Source organism: Pseudochaenichthys georgianus, chromosome 12, assembly GCF_902827115.2.
Source record: "Pseudochaenichthys georgianus chromosome 12, fPseGeo1.2, whole genome shotgun sequence".
Lineage (NCBI taxonomy): Eukaryota > Metazoa > Chordata > Actinopteri > Perciformes > Channichthyidae > Pseudochaenichthys > Pseudochaenichthys georgianus.
Window position 1 is genome coordinate 30,332,421 of NC_047514.1, and position 19,443 is coordinate 30,351,863.

At 44.1% G+C, this 19,443-nt stretch overlaps 1 protein-coding gene across 1 annotated transcript; it reads right to left on the reverse strand.

Moving 5' to 3' along the window:
• Positions 1 to 2,657: 2,657 nt before the first annotated feature.
• Positions 2,658 to 12,043, reverse strand: tdgf1 (teratocarcinoma-derived growth factor 1). The gene is made up of 6 exons (XM_034096192.2): positions 11,755 to 12,043; positions 11,617 to 11,672; positions 10,466 to 10,669; positions 6,657 to 6,771; positions 5,017 to 5,126; positions 2,658 to 3,475 (listed from the first exon to the last, which is right to left on the reverse strand). The coding sequence occupies exons 1-6, from the start codon at positions 11,775 to 11,777 to the stop codon at positions 3,369 to 3,371; spliced, it is 615 nt and encodes a 204-aa protein (XP_033952083.1). The 5' UTR covers positions 11,778 to 12,043; the 3' UTR covers positions 2,658 to 3,368.
• Between the last annotated feature and the right edge of the window lie 7,400 nt (positions 12,044 to 19,443).

Genomic DNA, 19,443 nt, shown 5'->3' on the forward strand with positions numbered 1-19,443 from the left:
GTTCTTTAACTTCCGGTCCACTGGACTGCTTTTCTTCATTCTTCAACACAAAACGGAAAATTGAATGAAGTTGTTATCGAAAACCAAAACCGGACCGTTTTTTTTAATTAGGTCTTCTTGTTATCCGTTTTTTTATTCAGACAACAACAACAACAACAACGGGAAAACGGCTTTGATTTCCCGTTTTCTTTTTTTGATTTAAAACTAAAAAAGGCTGGTATTTTAACTAACAAAACGTACACGGACATTTTTTTAATTAGGTTTTCTCGTTATCCGTCTTTTGATTCAAACGACGAAAAACAGAAAAAAGGCTTTGGTTTTCCGTTTAAATAAAAAACAGAAAAAGGCTGGTATTTTCGTTTTTTGGCTTTTGGTTTAAACGAGAAATCAAACTGACAAAACGTACACGGACCCCAATGTCCCCCCTGCTTCCGGCGCCCTTGCGTGCATGCATGCATGCATGCCTGAGACTAAGATTAAGAGTTTGCTTTTAATTTGCACAGCATGAAAGAAAGGCGAAATGAATGGGCTGTGATTTTAGTATTTTTAAGCAGAGGTCAATCATTTGTACGGCCCTCGGAGGATGTTGAAAACATTGAAATGGCCCTTGATAGGAAAAAGGTTCCCCGCCCCATTACGGTGAGAGATGCGAGCTGAGGCAGAGACGAGCCGAGCCCGGGATTGCGCAATCCCTCGGAAACTAGGTTGAGCGCATGTATTTGGCTATCACTCAATATCATGTTTACAGAGACTTTACTATGTGCCCTGACTTTCCATAGTCTAGCTAATTTATGTTATGTATGTAGGCTATGCAGTGTAATCTAGGTTTACTGCTATTATTTAATAAAAGAGCACATGTTCAATGTGAAAAGCAACAGTGGATATAGATTAGTTGCAATTTGGTGGGAAAAAAAGAAGAAGAAATTATTTAAAAAAAAATTGTTTAAACATCTTGAATTTCAGGGGGGGCTCCGTTGGCGGGGCGCAGCGCCCCTCCAAGACAATGGTAGGGGAAACACTGCTATGTGTGTCACTGTGTGACATATTTAGTCTTGCAGATGTGACATAAAAGCACAGTAAAAAGACACAAGGTGAGGCAGACAGTACTCTGCCACACTGAAGGGGGCGTACGTGAGCCACAGGTTCTTGTTGCTACTGTTATTCTATGCAGAGACGGTAGACTCAAACAACAAGCTATACTTTTGAAACTACAAGATAAGGAGGACAGAAGGCGCATGGACTTCATCTTCAAGTAAAGTTAAGACCAGCATTTTATAGAAAATGGGATTTTACTAAAGAGAACAATCCAATATTTAAATGAAACAACATTTTGTGGGTATCCTTTTGCTGAACACTCTGTATAAAATTAATTGAAGCATCAGACTAAAAAAGCTTTTGAGAATAACATAATATTTCGATTAAGGTAAATAGATACATGGTGGGATAGTATAGAAAAAATAAACTTAAGGTCATTACAAATATGTTATGTTATATATGTGATCATGCTCATTAATATGGAAATGTACTTTAAAAAATCATTTATATCGCTAAATTTGAGCATTTAAATTGGAGGATTTCATTTAGCATTTCCGAGTGCTGAAAGACGCTTTACATTACAGTATTGGTTGGCTGCATTGCATATTGTATGTTCTTGGTGGGTTGACAGATTAATAAGCAGACATGCTTATTATAACTGGATGCAGCTTTTCACATTTTGACCACTATACGGATCCTAACCGATCCTAACCCTGAAACAAGTACTTCCTGTTGTAAGGCGATATACGGCGTTCCGGGAAACCACACAAGCCTCAGCGTCTGGTAAGGTGAAGGTCTTGACATTAAAACAGACTAAATATGAAGGTGATCTGATTAACCTGCTGAGAGCTGTAAGCAAAGTCGAGCAACAATAATGTGTTATGATTGAAAATTGGCCGATAGATGTCTTCTCATCAAACTTTTGAAGTTTTGACCACGTAGAGGCGAGTAACAGCGGTTTCTTGTTGGTGGTGAAGGATTGAAAGCAGCCAAGCTGTAACACCCAGACACACAACTTTCACTTTGTTAAAGCATATAGATCTAGTTATTAAGAACAACAGATCAAGATTAAACCAGAGATTCTAGACCATTTGGATTTAGACCACTTACAAACCAGTGCCAGTTTTGCCATGTTTCAGATACATGTGAGATGCTGGCAGTAAAAGACCCTCCCCACTTAACTTCTCCCACGGGTTTATTTAAATAACAAGAGAAAACCCCAAAAGAAGAACACATAAGAGAAGATCTTTGTTTTCCCTTCCTTTAAATCATCACACTACGTCTCAGACTTATCAGAGAGAGATGTGAGAAGTTAGTACTGACCCTTAAGGGTTCTCGTGATTGCTTGTAGTCAGACTGCTGACAGACTGCAGAGCAATGTTAGTCTGAGATAAGAGCAGCTGATAGTCACCACAAGCCTCATCAGTACATGAGATAAGACACAGGCCATCCCACTGAAATAACAGGACATACATTTAAGGAAAGAGAGGTTATGTTTGAAATTATTAGTTTCATATTTACTTACTTTTATGAAAGAGTAATGTTTAGGTGCAAGTTTACTCACAGTGTCACATTTGTTTTAATCGTGTTGATATGAGATTTTCTAGAGACAGACAAAACGGTTGCAACTAAAAGTTTACTTCACATGTTTTATGCAAATAACAATATGTCCCCAGCTCACAGTTTGGCACATGGACAGAAGAAACAAACGTTGCCTTTATACATAAAACTACAGAACGTAGAATTACAAAAATCTTATGTACAGCTGGCCTCCGATAAACACTGTTCTTCAGACACTGCAAATGCCTTAGAGGCTTTTAGAGACTTAGCGTTAATACCTGTTTTAAACATTGGATTTATTTTTCAATTCTGAAAATATATGAATCTGCAGTAGATTTATCCATTTTAAGAAAAGTGTACACCCGTTAAGGCATTTGAGACGAGAGCAGCAGCAGTGGAATGAGTTCATATACAAGGGTCTGATTGACTCATCTGTGAATGTTGAGGTGTGTAAAGCGTCCACGTTGGTTCAGTGGTTCCCTTCAACCTGCAGTCACCAGAGGGGTGGGGGCTTCCTGTATGTCCGGACCCCCAACACAACTGCACATCCTCACATCCGTTTCACTTTGCCGAAGAATGTCACTGAAGAAACAACTTCCCAGCCTTCAAAGTGTGTCCTCCTCCTCCTCCTCCTCCCCCACAGCAGCGCTTGGACAAAGTCCAATACATCTGGTCTGAGCTTATAACACCCTGGGGTTGTAAACTGAGTTAGTTCTGAAGCAGGAGGCAGTTTGAGAAATACTGCATAGTCCATTTCAGTGATTCAGCTTCCACTAAAGAGTCCATGAGAGGAGCAGGAGGGGGGGGAGCAGCAGGGAGAGCGGGGGTGCAAGGCCCCTGCAGGACGAAGAGCGATACCACTGCACCTCCTGAGAGTCATCTGGGAGGAGAAAGAAAAACACTCGTTATTATCACCATTTGAACTTTCTGATGTGAGTCTGCTTCACTCCGTGTGAGTCCGCTTCACTCCGTGTGAGTCCGCTTCACTCCGTGTGAGTCCGCTTCACTCCGTGTGAGTCCGCTTCACTCCGTGTGAGTCCGCTTCACTCCGTGTGAGTCTGGTGTGAGTCTGCTTCACTCCGTGTGAGTCTGCTTCACTCCGTGTGAGTCTGCTTCACTCCGTGTGAGTCTGCTTCACTCCGTGTGAGTCTGCTTCACTCCGTGTGAGTCTGCTTCACTCCGTGTGAGTCTGCTTCACTCTGTGTGAGTCTGGTGTGAGTCTGCTTCTGTTCATTTTGCTGCAGTAACACTTTCCCAACAGGGAGCAGTGTTTTGGTTTCTTGTATGATTTATGGCCAGGTTCATTTGGCATTCTTTAGTTCCTGGGATACATTTGACTGGAAGGCGCACCGTGAGAAGCACTGTGACATGCACGAGTGAAAACAAGAGAAATATAGAGCAGTACAGATGAATATGAGGCGTGTGAACTCCCGTACTAAAACTCACTCGTAGAAAGAATCTGGATCCTTACTGATTGATCATATGATATTTGTTGTATTTTCCCATTTACAAATATGACATGTGATTTATTACAACACATTGCAAAATGTTAATAAGCGTATGATTAATAAATATGCAGAAGGTCACACTGATCAGAGATACATGTTGACTTTACAGGAGACTACATTTCCGTTATATTAAGGTTCCAAACATCAACCAAAGAAAACGTTGTTTTTACCACCAATCCATTTGATTAACTACACTACTGAAGAGATGAACACACGTGTTGTTCTTCCTTGGGTAGGGGTACCTACTCTTTTAGGGGCTTAGTTCCTCTCCTTTATGGGAGGTGCCAACATGCTGAGAGTTCTGCATGTTGAATAAAGCTTTGACATGTAAATGAGTAGTCAGGGCTGTTAAGATGCGTTCACACTCAGTGGGAGTTTCCTCTGAACACCTGGGGCATTTTCTGTCTTAGATCAAATGTGTGAAGGACCGTTCTGGAGCAGCCTGCCTGCGGGTGTGGTCCACACCCATCAGGCCGTTCACCTGATACACTGCAGAGCAGGGGAACTCCCACACTATATGTATCTTCTTCATTTGAATACTGAGTCCCACACAACCCTCCACATGTTGCCCGATGTTCACAAAGCTGCCTCTTAAAACCTGCATGGCTTTCTCTTACCAATACTGTATACATTTCATTTGATTCTAAGGGTAGTTTGTCATATTATACTGTATGTAGTTTTTGGGTATATCTTTATGTCATGAAAATATTTCTTTATATGTTAACACTATAAAAACTATTTTTAAATATTTCTTACAATTTATCTCTTAACTATTTATGTTGCACCATATACACCAAGGGAATTCCCCTGTGTGTTTACCTACTTGGCAATAGACCGGTTTCTGATTCTGCCCCAAGTGTTTGTCTTTGCTGTGGGACATCCTAAAAACTCATGGTGTGGGGGTGTAACTTACCGCAGTCTTTGTGGAAGACGTGGGGGAAGCAGTGCAGAGCGCCGTAACCACAGCGACAGTACGAGCAGCCCTTCTGAACCCACTCCCCGTGAGGGATGGCCCCGCAGCTCCTGCAGGCACACAGAACATTTAGAACAACATCTCTGTGAGGGGGTGAGAGTGAGTGATGGGTGAGAGTGAGAGGGAGTGATGGGTGAGAGTGAGTGATGGGTGAGAGTGAGAGGGAGTGATGGGTGAGAGTGAGTGATGGGTGAGAGTGAGTGATGGGTGAGAGTGAGAGGGACTGATGGGTGAGAGTGAGAGGGAGTGATGGGTGAGAGTGAGTGATGGGTGAGAGTGAGTGATGGGTGAGAGTGAGTGATGGGTGAGAGTGAGTGATGGGTGAGAGGGAGTGATGGGTGAGAGGGAGTGATGGGTGAGAGGGGTGAGAGGGAGTGATGGGTGAGAGTGAGAGGGAGTGATGTGTGAGAGTGAGTGATGGGTGAGAGTGAGTGATGGGTGAGAGGGAGTGATGGGTGAGAGGGAGTGATGGATGAGAGAGAGTGATGGGTGAGAGGGAGTGATGGGTGAGAGGGAGTGATGGGTGAGAGGGAGTGATGGGTGAGAGTGAGAGGGAGTGATGTGTGAGAGTGAGTGATGGGTGAGAGTGAGTGATGGGTGAGAGGGAGTGATGGGTGAGAGGGAGTGATGGGTGAGAGGGAGTGATGGGTGAGAGTGAGTGATGGGTGAGAGTGAGTGATGGGTGAGAGTGAGTGATGGGTGAGAGTGACTGATGGGTGAGAGTGACTGATGGGTGAGAGTGAGTGATGGGTGAGAGTGAGTGATGGGTGAGAGTGAGTGATGGGTGAGAGTGAGTGATGGGTGAGAGTGAGTGATGGGTGAGAGTGAGTGATGGGTGAGAGTGAGTGATGGGTGAGAGGGAGTGATGGGTGAGAGTGAGTGATGGGTGAGAGTGAGTGATGGGGTGAGAGTGACTGATGGGTGAGAGTGAGTGATGGGTGAGAGTGAGAGGGAGTGATGGGTGAGAGTGAGTGATGGGTGAGAGTGAGTGATGGGTGAGAGTGAGTGATGGGTGAGAGTGAGAGGGAGTGATGGGTGAGAGTGAGTGATGGGTGAGAGTGAGTGATGGGTGAGAGTGAGAGGGAGTGATGGGTGAGAGTGAGTGATGGGTGAGAGGGAGTGATGGGTGAGAGTGAGTGATGGGTGAGAGTGAGAGGGAGTGATGGGTGAGAGTGAGTGATGGGTGAGAGTGAGTGATGGGTGAGAGTGAGAGGGAGTGATGGGTGAGAGGGAGTGATGGGTGAGAGGGGGTGATGGGTGAGAGGGAGTGATGGGTGAGAGGGAGTGATGGGGTGAGAGTGAGTGATGGGTGAGAGTGAGTGATGGGTGAGAGTGAGGAGGGAGTGATGGTGAGAGTGAGTGATGGGTGAGAGTGAGTGAGGGTGAGAGGGGAGAGTGATGGGTGAGAGGGAGTGATGGGTGAGAGGGAGTGATGGGTGAGAGGGAGTGATGGGTGAGAGGGAGTGATGGGTGAGAGTGAGTGATGGGTGAGAGTGAGTGATGGGTGAGAGGGAGTGATGGGTGAGAGTGAGTGATGGGTGAGAGTGAGAGGGAGTGATGGGTGAGAGTGAGGGGTTTACCTGATGCGCTGGTCGTACTCGCAGCTCCTCCCGGTGAAGAAGGGGGGGCAGGCGCAGAAGCTGCCCAGGATGCAGGTCCCTCCGTTTTTACAGCAGCTGCGGCTCTGCTCAGCGCCTGAGAGGAAACACAGCGTTAGAGGAAACACAGCATTAGAGGAAACACAGCATTAGAGGAAACACAGCATTAGAGGAAACACAGAGGAAACACCGCGTTAGAGGAAACACAGAGGAAACACAGAGGAAACACCGCATTAGAGGAAACACAGAGGAAACACAGAGGAAACACCGCATTAGAGGAAACAGAGGAAACACAGAGGAAACACCGCATTAGAGGAAACACAGAGGAAACACAGCATTAGAGGAAACACAGAGGAAACACAGCATTAGAGGAAACACAGAGGAAACACAGCATTAGAGGAAACACAGCATTAGAGGAAACACAGCATTAGAGGAAACACAGAGGAAACACAGCATTAGAGGAAACACAGCATTAGAGGAAACAGAGGAAACACAGCATTAGAGGAAACAGAGGAAACACAGCATTAGAGGAAACACAGCATTAGAGGAAGCACAGAGGAAACACAGCATTAGAGGAAACACAGAGGAAACACCGCATTAGAGGAAACGCAGAGGAAACACCGCATTAGAGGAAACGCAGAGGAAACACCGCATTAGAGGAAACACAGAGGAAACACCGCGTTAGAGGAAACACAGAGGAAACACCGCGTTAGAGGAAACACAGAGGAAACACAGAGGAAACACCGCATTAGAGGAAACACAGAGGAAACATAGAGGAAACACCGCGTTAGAGGAAACACAGAGGAAACACCGCATTAGAGGAAACACAGAGGAAACACCGCATTAGAGGAAACAGAGGAAACACAGAGGAAACACCGCATTAGAGGAAACAGAGGAAACACAGAGGAAACACAGAGGAAACACAGAGGAAACACCGCATTAGAGGAAACACAGAGGAAACATAGAGGAAACACCGCGTTAGAGGAAACACAGAGGAAACACCGCATTAGAGGAAACACAGAGGAAACACAGAGGAAACACCGCGTTAGAGGAAACACAGAGGAAACACCGCATTAGAGGAAACACAGAGGAAACACCGCATTAGAGGAAACACAGAGGAAACACCGCATTAGAGGAAACACAGAGGAAACACAGCATTAGAGGAAGCACAGAGGAAACACAGCATTAGAGGAAACACAGAGGAAACACCGCATTAGAGGAAACACAGCATTAGAGGAAACACAGCATTAGAGGAAGCACAGAGGAAACACAGCATTAGAGGAAACACAGCATTAGAGGAAGCACAGAGGAAACACCGCATTAGAGGAAGCACAGAGGAAACACCGCATTAGAGGAAACACAGAGGAAACACCGCATTAGAGGAAACACAGAGGAAACACCGCATTAGAGGAAACACAGCGTTAGAGGGGTCGGGTGGGACGGGTGGCGCAGTGGTCTGTGCATCCGATCATCAGATCAAAGGGGAGTGCTCGAAACCCGCTCCTGCCGCCACTGCGTCAGGCCGTTGTGTCCTTGGGCAAGACACTTCACCCGGAGTTGCTCCTGTGGGTATTGTCCACAGTACATGTATAATACCATTGTGTACTTGTAAAAGCGCCTCGATGACCTCGAGGCGTGAAGATGGACGGTGTGGCGCAGTGCGCTGTGCAATGATCATCAGATCAAGGGGTGAAACCCGCCGCTGCTGCGTCTGTAAAGCCGGTGTGTCCAAGACACTTCACCTGAACTTGCTCCTGTGGGTATTGTCCACAGTGACCATTGCATGTATACAAAATATGTGTAATGTGTATATGTAAAGCGCTTTGAGCATCTGGAAAAGCGCTATAATAAATATAAGGAATTATTAATTATTCGAGGAAACACAGAGGAAACACAGAGGAAACACAGCATTAGAGGAAACACAGAGGAAACACAGAGGAAACACAGCATTAGAGGAAACACAGAGGAAACACAGCATTAGAGGAAACACAGAGGAAACACAGAGGAAACACCGCGTTAGAGGAAACACAGAGGAAACACAGAGGAAACAGAGGAAACGCAGCATTATAGGAAACACAGAGGAAACACAGAGGAAACACAGCATTAGAGGAAACACAGAGGAAACGCAGCATTAGAGGAAACACAGCATTAGAGGAAACACAGAGGAAACACAGAGGAAACACAGCATTAGAGGAAACACAGAGGAAACGCAGCATTAGAGGAAACACAGCATTAGAGGAAACACAGAGGAAACACAGAGGAAACACAGCATTAGAGGAAACACAGAGGAAACACAGCATTAGAGGAAACACCGCATTAGAGGAAACACAGAGGAAACACAGCATTAGAGGAAACACCGCATTAGAGGAAACACAGAGGAAACACAGAGGAAACACAGCATTAGAGGAAACACCGCATTAGAGGAAACACAGAGGAAACACAGAGGAAACACAGCATTAGAGGAAACACAGAGGAAACACAGCATTAGAGGAAACACAGAGGAAACACAGAGGAAACACAGCATTAGAGGAAACACAGAGGAAACGCAGCATTAGAGGAAACACAGAGGAAACACAGCATTAGAGGAAACACAGAGGAAACACAGCATTAGAGGAAACACAGAGGAAACGCAGCATTAGAGGAAACACAGAGGAAACACAGCATTAGAGGAAACACAGAGGAAACACAGCATTAGAGGAAACACAGAGGAAACACAGAGGAAACGCAGCATTAGAGGAAACACAGAGGAAACACAGAGGAAACGCAGCATTAGAGGAAACACAGAGGAAACACAGAGGAAACACAGCATTAGAGGAAACACAGAGGAAACACAGAGGAAACGCAGCATTAGAGGAAACACAGAGGAAACACAGAGGAAACGCAGCATTAGAGGAAACACAGAGGAAACGCAGCATTAGAGGAAACACAGCACACTGCCCCAAACCCCCACTACTGTAACCCTGCTGCCATGTCCCACAAAATATTTTAAATCCAACTAAAATGGAAGCTTCCGCATTCTATATTATTCTACTAGTTTACTAGGATACCATCTAAAAGTGGTGTCATATGCTTTCCCCGCATAGCACACACAGCAACAACACAAAACACTTACATGACATCACTGCTGAGTTACAACAAATGACCTACCAAAGACATTCTTTGACATGATAGCACTTAAATAAAGAATTTTTCATATTTCATTATTTCTATGGGTTTGAAATGGTTTCCACTCATTGTGCTACTTTCTAGAGACCCCTCAGAGTGGCCGGGGGCCGCTGCAGGGCCCTCACACCTCAGCCTCTCAGTATCTGTGAGACAAACCAGTCTCCATCTGGCAGCACATTCCTGTCCTCTGCTTCTCATCAGCAGACACACACACAGAGTCAGAACCAACGTCTGAAAATAACAGGAACACACTAAAACTCATCAAACCCCCCCCCCCGGTCAGTCTGTCCTATAGAGACTTTTTCTCAGGGACGACTTCAATTTTACAAGAATGTTGTTTCCCATTTAATTAGCTGCATTAAAATAATATTATAATATTTTTGTATATACTAATGAGTATATACAGTATGCTGCAGTTCTATTTTAGCCAATCGCCGTGCATCTGTGTGACATACTAATGTTATGTTGAATTTAAAGATGTGAGACGTTACAGTACTTATAAAGCCCTCTCACATCATGAGCTCCACCGCCACATTCCCCACGTCTTGAAACAGCCTGACTATTTGCTTCTTATTTTACGATCTGAAGTGGAGGGGATGTGTTTGTGGTTACTGAGTGTGACTTACTTCCTGTGAGGCCGATGAAGGGTAGCACGGCGCTGGCGTCGCGGTGTTTACGGTCCCCGCTGTTTGGGGAGCTCACCTGGGTAAACTGACCCAGGAACTCCTGGGGGGGCTGCTGGGATTTGACCACCACAGAAGAAGATGGTGATGCAGACAAGGGAGATGAAGGGGGGGTCTGGCCTCTGATACACTCGTCTCCCTCACAGTCTGAAATGATAAAACACGTCTTGTAGTGGAAAAGGGGAGGGGACTCGTGAACGTCAGTATTTATTTCGGTCTTGCCCCAATAAGAACAGACTGTATATCTGACTGTTTTTATGAGACCTGGTTGTTTTTCTGTTCATTTAAATCGCAAAACTACTTAGTGTGTAAATTAATACAATTTTAAAGCATTTGTAATCCATAAAAAAATCTGAATTAGTTTATGTAAAAGGTGGAATAGCAAGAGAAAGCTTTTTTCAATTAATAGCAGATGTTTACTATTCTGAGGTACGTGTACTTTACTTGAGTATGTCCATAATATGCTACTATACACTTCTACTTCACTACATTTAGGGAAATAATATCATTTTTTCTCCACTGCATTTATTTATTTATTACATTTAGCTTCTTTTAACAAATCGATCTCTAAACTCTTTACATCACAAAAGAGTCCAATTATTTAAATATTCTACAAAAAGTCAATCAGCACTTTTTTTTGTCTACAACAGTAAAATACTACATAATGCAACAACATTATCTACAAATGTAACATGAATAAATATAATGATATACTTACGATTACTTTTACACTCTTAGATGTTGCACTTTAACAGATTAATACATCTTGAATGCAGGACTTTAACTTGTAATAGAGTATTTTGACAGTAATGTATTGGTACTTGTACTCAAGTAAGGCATCTAAATTCTTCAGTTGTTCTTCCACCTCTGATTCAGAGGCACTGAGACACGAGTTTCCGTAACAACAGACTTAAATCTCTTAAATGTTGATATGCATGGACTGTTCAAATTAATTAAAAAAACTCGGATTGTTTCTCAAAATAAATTAGCAGCCATTTCGGAGTGTGTGATGAGTGAGTGAGTGAGTGAGTGAGTGAGTGAGTGAGTGAGTGAGTGAGTGTGTGTGTTAGCTTGTGTGTGGTGAATGGACATACCTGCAGCAGGTGGAGCAGCAGCACAGAGCAGACAGGTCGCAGCACACAGCAGCACCCTGAAACACCATAACATCATCATGATTATGAGACACTGAGACCGCGAGGACAGACAGTCAGTCACGGGGTGTCCAGCCTTACCTGAGCAGCTGAGTCCATCCCATGTCCCTGCAGAGAGACAAACAAATCCACAAGGCGACAAGTCTCCGCACACTAGCCCAGCCGGCTGAAGAACTCAGACAAAGATTACAAACATTTGCAAAACAAAAAAAAGTAGTTTGCTGATTCCTCGATCCGAAGGTTGAGTTTCCCTGAACCAGTCGGGGTCATGAGAGGAACAGCTGAGATGAGGCTCGACTGCAGACAGGGACCTTTGCTCTCTCTGCTCACTCTCATAGGAGCCCGGAAGCCCCGCCCCTCCCGCTCTCTGTTTCCGTCTGTCTCGTGCTCAGGTGGAATCAACAAATGCTATCTCAGCCAATGACAGCTCTGCATGCATCCCCTGGATATTATTTTATTCTGCTTTCATCGCGTCTCTGTTTCCAGAGAGAACAGCTGTGAGGTCCGTGCAGAAAGCAGAGCCGTGTGTATAATATATATCACTCAGTAGAACAGGCCTACTCTCTTTATTTGCTTTAGTTATATCTACAAACAAAGAGTGTGTGTGTGCGCAGGGGCGAGAACAAGTAGCCCGGGGATTAATTGACAGACAGGCCCACTTAATGCGCGGCATGTATCGGCCGGCCGGCGACGAAAGTATGTTACTTAACGAAAAACCCTATGCATTTGATGTTATTTTGGACAATTATTCATATAGTAATCACATTACCTGAGCCCTTGAGTTGCCTAGAGCAAAAATAGTTACGGCATATATTTAGTGATTTTAATGTTAACAGATTATTGATGCAATAACATTTTGACCCAATTTGCCTGACTTGACACATGGAATAAAACATGGGCGACGTACGAAGCATCCTCAATGTGGGTGAGATAATTTAACAGGGGGTGTGGGCAGGTGATGGACCTCACCTTCTCTAGGGGGGTCCGGGGGAAGATTTTTTAAATGTCGAAGTTAAATGCATCAATCTGGTCCATTTTGAGAGCAAAATTAGGGACTAAATCTATGGCAGTCAGTAGGGGCTTGGACTGTGAGCCGTAGGGTCACCGGTTCAAGTCCCCGACCAGACCTATTTGGAGTGTGGACAGGTCCCAGTTCACCTCCTGCCCTGCCTTGGTGCCCTTGAGCAAGAAACCAGACAAGGCTGTACCTTTAGTAATGAATATTACATGTTGTGAGGAAATCTTTCCACCAATAATTCCAATAAGTAATCCAAAATGTCTCTGATAGTGTTACATTATTATGAGAGTGCTCTCATACTTGTTTGATTCTGAAATTGTATATATTTATATAAATATAAATATATATGTGTGTGTGTGTGTGTGTGTGTGTGTGTGTGTGTCCGCATCTGCAGCCTGTTATTGTCTCATCATACCGCACTGTGAATGAATCAAAGTAAATATAGAAGTGGTCATGAACACATCTGTCCATCAGACAGAGGCTGCTGCCTCCTGTCATCATTAATGGACGTCTCTTTAAGATGACCGCTCAGAGGAGAGGAGTTCTCATTTCTCTAACCGCCTGCTGCTTCCCCACCTCGGCTCCTCGGTTCCTCTCCTCTCTCCTCGGCTCCCCTCCTCGGCTCCTCCGCTCGCATCTCCTGTGGGCGGGACTAATGCCCCTTTCACACCAGCGCCTTTTCAGCTCCGGCTCGGAGCTAGAGCCTGAAAAGCGCCGGGTTTTCCAGTTCACACCGGAGCGGCGCCGGCTCTTAGCTCCGGAATCCGCTTCATTTCCAGCTCCAAAAAATTGTCGGTCCAGAGGCAAGAGCTTTGGAGCTAAGAGGTGACGTCGCTTACGTCTCTCTTACGTCGAGGCGTGCAGGAAACTAAACCCACCTCCCCTGAACATGGGTCGACTGTCAGCCTGCCTACAAGCAGTAGTGCCTATAAACACACTTTATAAAGTCAGGCAGCACTAACCAGGCTTCGTGTGATTCTGTTTATTTGTGCCTTACTTTGACCCTCCGTTCACTGTTATCGATCATTGTGGAGAGAGGCAGACGTGTTGTTTTGTATTATTGCAGCTATCGGATGCAAGTAGTCAGTTTAGCTTCGGTTGCTATGCCAACATCACCCGTTTTATACCAGAGACACTTTCATAACAGCGTTGTGATACCAAACAGTGTCAATTCAGACTGACACACATTCACTTAGGCTAAGGGGAACTGGGGATATGCATCAGCTGCTTGTGTGAGTCGGACAGGGAATACTTTAGAGCGGCCGCTGCAGTGTGAGCTAACCGGGAGCTAACGGGAGAATAAACTCCCGTGGAAGAGCAGCACTGCAGCGGTCGGTAAATGCTGCAGAAACACATTAATAAACAATGAACCACGGCACTCTGGAGCAAAGTATAAGGTTGGAGAAGTCGTTATTCAATTTATTCTGGCTTCGTGTGATTAAAAGCAACACGATCATCGACCCGACGCAGTTGTTGTTGTTGTTGTGAGCTGCCGTAATGGCGGCCGTTGGGGGGCAAATCAGCGATGTAAATGGTGACGTCATGACGCAGCAAGGGCAGCTCTGGGGCGCCAGTGGGCGGTGTGCACAGAGCGGGAGCTGAAAAGGGAAACTGGAGCTGAACCAGAAAAGCTCCTGCTCGGAGCTAGAAACTGAAAAGCGCTGGTGTGAAAGCCGCATAAGACACGAGGATAGGAGTCGAGGAGGGGAGTTAGAGAAATGAGAAAGGCCCACAGTGTTCCTTCAGAGGTGGAGAAGTACTCATATTGTGTCCTTGAGTAAAAGTAGAAGTACCAGAGTGTAGGAATACTCTCTCAGTCCTGCATTCAAAACGTTACTCAAGTGAAAGTAGAAAAGTATTCTCATCAAAATATAGTGAAAGTAGCGACAGTAAAAGTAGTCGTTGTGCAGATTGGTCCATTTCAGAATAATATATATGATATGTTTTATAATGATTGATCATGAAAGTGTTCTCAAAGCTGGTGAAGGTGCAGCTAGTCTGAATGGCTTTGTAGACTGCAGGGTAGCTGGTGGATTTACTCCAGGTGGAACTAAAGTCTGATTCAACAGTTGAGTGGAGTAAAAGTACAATATTTACCTCTGAATTGTAGTGGGGTAGAAGTACAAAGCATGACATCGAAATAAAGTATACAAGTACCTCAAAATTGTACTTAAGAACAGTATACTTGAGTAAATGTACACCACTTGTTCAGTAATGTCTCACAGCTCCTTTATTTACACATTGGTCTTTTATATTTGGACTCTGGTCTGCGGTTGTAACCCTTTTGGTCGTCTGTCTTGGTATGGAGCCTCCTGTTTGAATGTGTCTCTGGTAGTTTGTATTGTAATGGTTGTCTTACACATTATTGTGTCTCGTACTGTTTTGAGCCACCACTTGTGAAATGGTGCATCTCAATGTTTACCCTGAGAGTATCCTTTCGGATTGCATTCAACAAAAGGAAAACTAATTCAATTCCAAATGTATTGTTCTCCGAGCTATCTTTATAGCAACATCTTTAATTCAGGTACCTAAGCTTTACATTAGTATTGCGTGTAACGGTTGTGTTTGAGTTTCCTCCAGACAGCGGTGTTCTGTTTGCAGAACTCAGTCCAATTCAGCATTTCTAAACTGCTGTACAGTACTAATACCCAGAGTGAAGGGACATCTCTCATCTTTTGGGAGGTGTTGTCCAACCTAAACACAAAGTAAGAAGGAAAGGATGAATGTATGTGACCACCAGCAAATAGGAAGCTCTGTTGCTGCTGCCCCCACTTCTTCTTCATGAGAAACATGGACTCTTCTTCAGATGTTGGTCAGTCCTCCCCCTCTCTCTCACCTTGCACCCCCTCTCTGTTTCTCTCTCACTGCCCCCCCTTCATATACACATGTATGGTACCCTCCCTCGCCCATCCAGTCCTGTTCACATGTTAATGAAGGGAGTCTGTCTCCTGCCAACCACCCTGATGTTCTGCCTCTCTGTGTTTCCAGTTTACATACAGGCCATCCTCTAGTCAAAGCACAACTGTATACAGTATTATATAATGGGACCGAAAATGTAGCTCCCATTTACTCCCTCCATTTTAATAATGCTTTGTTTGTATGGAATCTTTAAATGTATAAATATGTTTCAGAATATTTCCTGGATTGTAATACTATACATTATATTATATATAATATAAAGAAACTAGAGACAAAGCTATTTTGTTGAGGTGAGATTGCTTATTGCCATTTGAAGCAATAACAAAACACATTTACTACTCATATCTAAACCTTTATAACTCTCCTGCCTGATCCGACACAATGTTTCACGGTTCAATAGTTGACACATGTCTTGGAGACTCTCTTACATGTGTAGGTTATTTTCTTATCAATGTGTATTATTGTACCATTACGTTTTATCTAATTAGGGACTTTCTTTTTTAACAAAACCCTTGAAACTGCATTAGTAACAGTTTGTTAAACACATTCAGAGCAGAGGCCACGGCACACTCACATGCTTTTATCATCTGTCTGTTTATTTTCACCCCTCCTAAAGTGCCTTATATTACCAGCCTGTGACTACCTCATTCACATAATAAGCTAGCATTAGAGACAGAATGGACTAGCCCCTAAAGAAAGAATAAAACATTATGTTCTTATATCAATAAACTTCCTTGTGTGTTATATTTTTCTAAATCTTCCTCCTACAGTTCAAAACATTGACGCCTTAAAGTGGAGCGGAAGTGCTGATAATCCCCGTATCTGTACCAAGACATGAGTGATTTACGTTTTAACAAAAGCTTAAAGAGGACCTATCATGCTATATTTGAAACATATATCGTAGGGCCATACCTATACAAAACATGTCTGTGAAGTTTTTTGCTTAAAATACCAAACAGATCACCCATTGCAGCCATGCCTCATACTGCTCATACCCCTCTTGTGCAGCTCTGTTAGAGAAACGCGGATATTGGGTCCTTAGCTTGAAAAAATAAATAAGAGGAGGCGGAGCTAATGCCTGATCAGAATTCTATCGGAGATAAAGTTAAATTCTGCTGTGATAAAACGCCAACCTGTTCTAAACCACATGAAAGATCATTTCTGAAACAGTATGGAGCTCAAATGCGTTTTCTCTTACGGGTTTATCACAAGGTGAGTTCCTTTTTTTATTTCCTGCTTTTTAAACATGTGCTCTTCAGTACAGGTTAGCTCTTAGTGTTAGTGAGGCTTGCTAATGTAAACAAAGACGAGATTACGTCCAAAACACGTCAGGCAGGGCTCGAGCTTAAGGACGTCCCGCCGTCGAAAAAAATAGTGTCGGGGAGGATAAAAAATAATTTTGGGACGAATTTGGGACGAGAGTTAAAATAAAAATACCCTGCTAACTCTACTACAAACGGCGATTAAAATTCCGCAAATTCGCGGGTCTAGCTATGTACTGAGTGTGTGCAGCGCCATATATCTATTATATGGCTCTGAGTGTGTGTATTTTGCGGGTTGAGTGATGTACAATGGCATCCCGTGGAGGAATTCTGAAATGTTTTACCGTTACATCACAAAAACGCACAGCAGAACCAGACCCTGGAGCGCCGGCCTCTTTATTTACTTACTCCTCTTCATCCCCTTTGGGTAATAAGGCTGAGATGAGAACTCTCCATCGTATTTAGTCCTTAGCAATATGCTGCGCCTCTCCCCATGTAGGGATGGGTACCGAGCCCCGGTATTAAACGGGCCCCGGGCCGGAATTATTAAAGACAGTGGTAACGTAACGGAAAAGAAAGAGGGTTTTATTTTCTGACGCTGCGTGAGTTCCCCGACGCACCGGGGACACATATTTATATATAAAAGACATCACAAAGTGCATTTTGCATGATAGGTCCCCTTTAAAGCTTAAGGCCCTGACACACCAAGCTGATTTCGGCCGTCGATAGATGTCTGGCCGTCGATGAGCGTCCTGTCGCCCTACTCAGATTGGTGTGTCCCGCACCGTCGTGTCTTTTCGGCCGTGCCGACACCTTCCGCCCCCGATTCAACATGTCGAATAGTGATGGGTCGTTCGCGAACGATTCGTTCTTTTTGAACGAATCTTTGAAGTGAACGAGATGAACTGATTCCTCCCACAAAACGATTTGTTTGTTTGAGTCGCCGCCTTCCGCCAAAAGCTAAAGAGAAACTGTTTGCGAACGACGAACTTAAAGAACTGGCGGAAACAGTTCAGAACTGTTTCCTACAGTTCTTTTATCTTATATCCCTTTTTTTTAAGAGGAGGGTCCCGTTAGGGCCCCTCCGAAATACTGCATGTTCCATCTACACAGAGTTGGACTCAGTTAGACAACTACCACAAATACAATAAAGTACTTTATTGTTGGACTCAGTACTAGTTGGACTTTTACCACAAGTAGGCTACTATGAAGTTATTTTACTGTGTACTTTCAGTTATTCTCTGTCAAACTCCTGTGGCAGAAAATCATTTTATCTCTCATCAAATATAGCAGAAAACATGCAGTTTAACAGAGGATTAAAACTGTAATCAGAGCCCTCTCATCTGAGCTCCGTTACACACACACAGGAGCGGGACATCCTCCTCAACCTGTCCGCCATAAAAGCTTCAGAGGGCGGATAGCTGGGCTCCGTCGCGTCCCACTAGCTTAGCCGCTAGCTAAAGGTAAACATAGATGGGTACATAGAATATGAATAAATCGTCACCGATGTAAAGGATATATTTTTTTATTCACTTTGAACTCGGCCAAATGGAGTTTAATGCTTTGGGATTTAAGTTAGGCCACATAGTACGTGCATGGGTTTGAAAGTATAACGTGCTAGCCTGCTGTAATACATCTCACTGAACGAATTAAGTACAAAGACGAATCGTTCGCGAACGTGCAAATCACCAGAAGTCGTTCGCGAACCGGTGAACGAATCAGTGAACGAATCAGTGAACGAATCTTTAAAGTGAACTGAATCAAAAGATTTGTGTCCCTGAAGGGAATCTAAATGCCCATCACTAATGTCGAATCGGGGAGCTGTCGGCAAAATAAATCACTGATTGGCTGTTCAGCTTAGCGAATCAGTTCATGAGAAGCGAAACGGAAGTGAGGAATGCAAACAAACGATTAGGCACACACAGACGGCTATTATTTTTCATTTTCATCTCACCTGAGGCCTGTACTACGAAGCCGGATTTTCGCTTAGCGAGGTAACTTCAGGGTAAACTCTGGGTTTCCGGTCCTACGACGCTGGTTTCTTTTTACTGGGCTAGATCTCCGTGGTAACTTATGCTGAACGGCAATCCTTGGTCCTTGAAGGTTTGGTTCCAGGATAAGAGATCAACTCAGTGAAAGCACCGCCTGCTGACCAATCAGAGCTCAGTGTGCCTAGTTTAAAGCTATCAAGTCATATTACAGGAGAAAGGAAATACAGAAATACTTCTTCATATTTGTCTAATATTATAGTTTCCTTCTCATTCAGGAACTACGATGCTGCGCTGTCAGTACGCTTGTCCATGTTTGTGATTGGTCAAATTATGCTAACCCCGCCTCTTTCATGTGAACGTGCACTCAGCTGGAGAGAGAAACCCTGGCTTGAGTTACCGAGTTGATAACCAGCGTCGTAGGACCGCTTAGCGAGATCGCGTTTGTTTTGGATTAGTTAAGCCAGATAACTCAAACACATCCAGGGTATGTTGAACTGGATTCGTAGTACAGGCCTCTGGACGCAATAATTTATTTTACATCATGGCGATCTGGAAAGCCACAATGCTTAAATAGTTTATT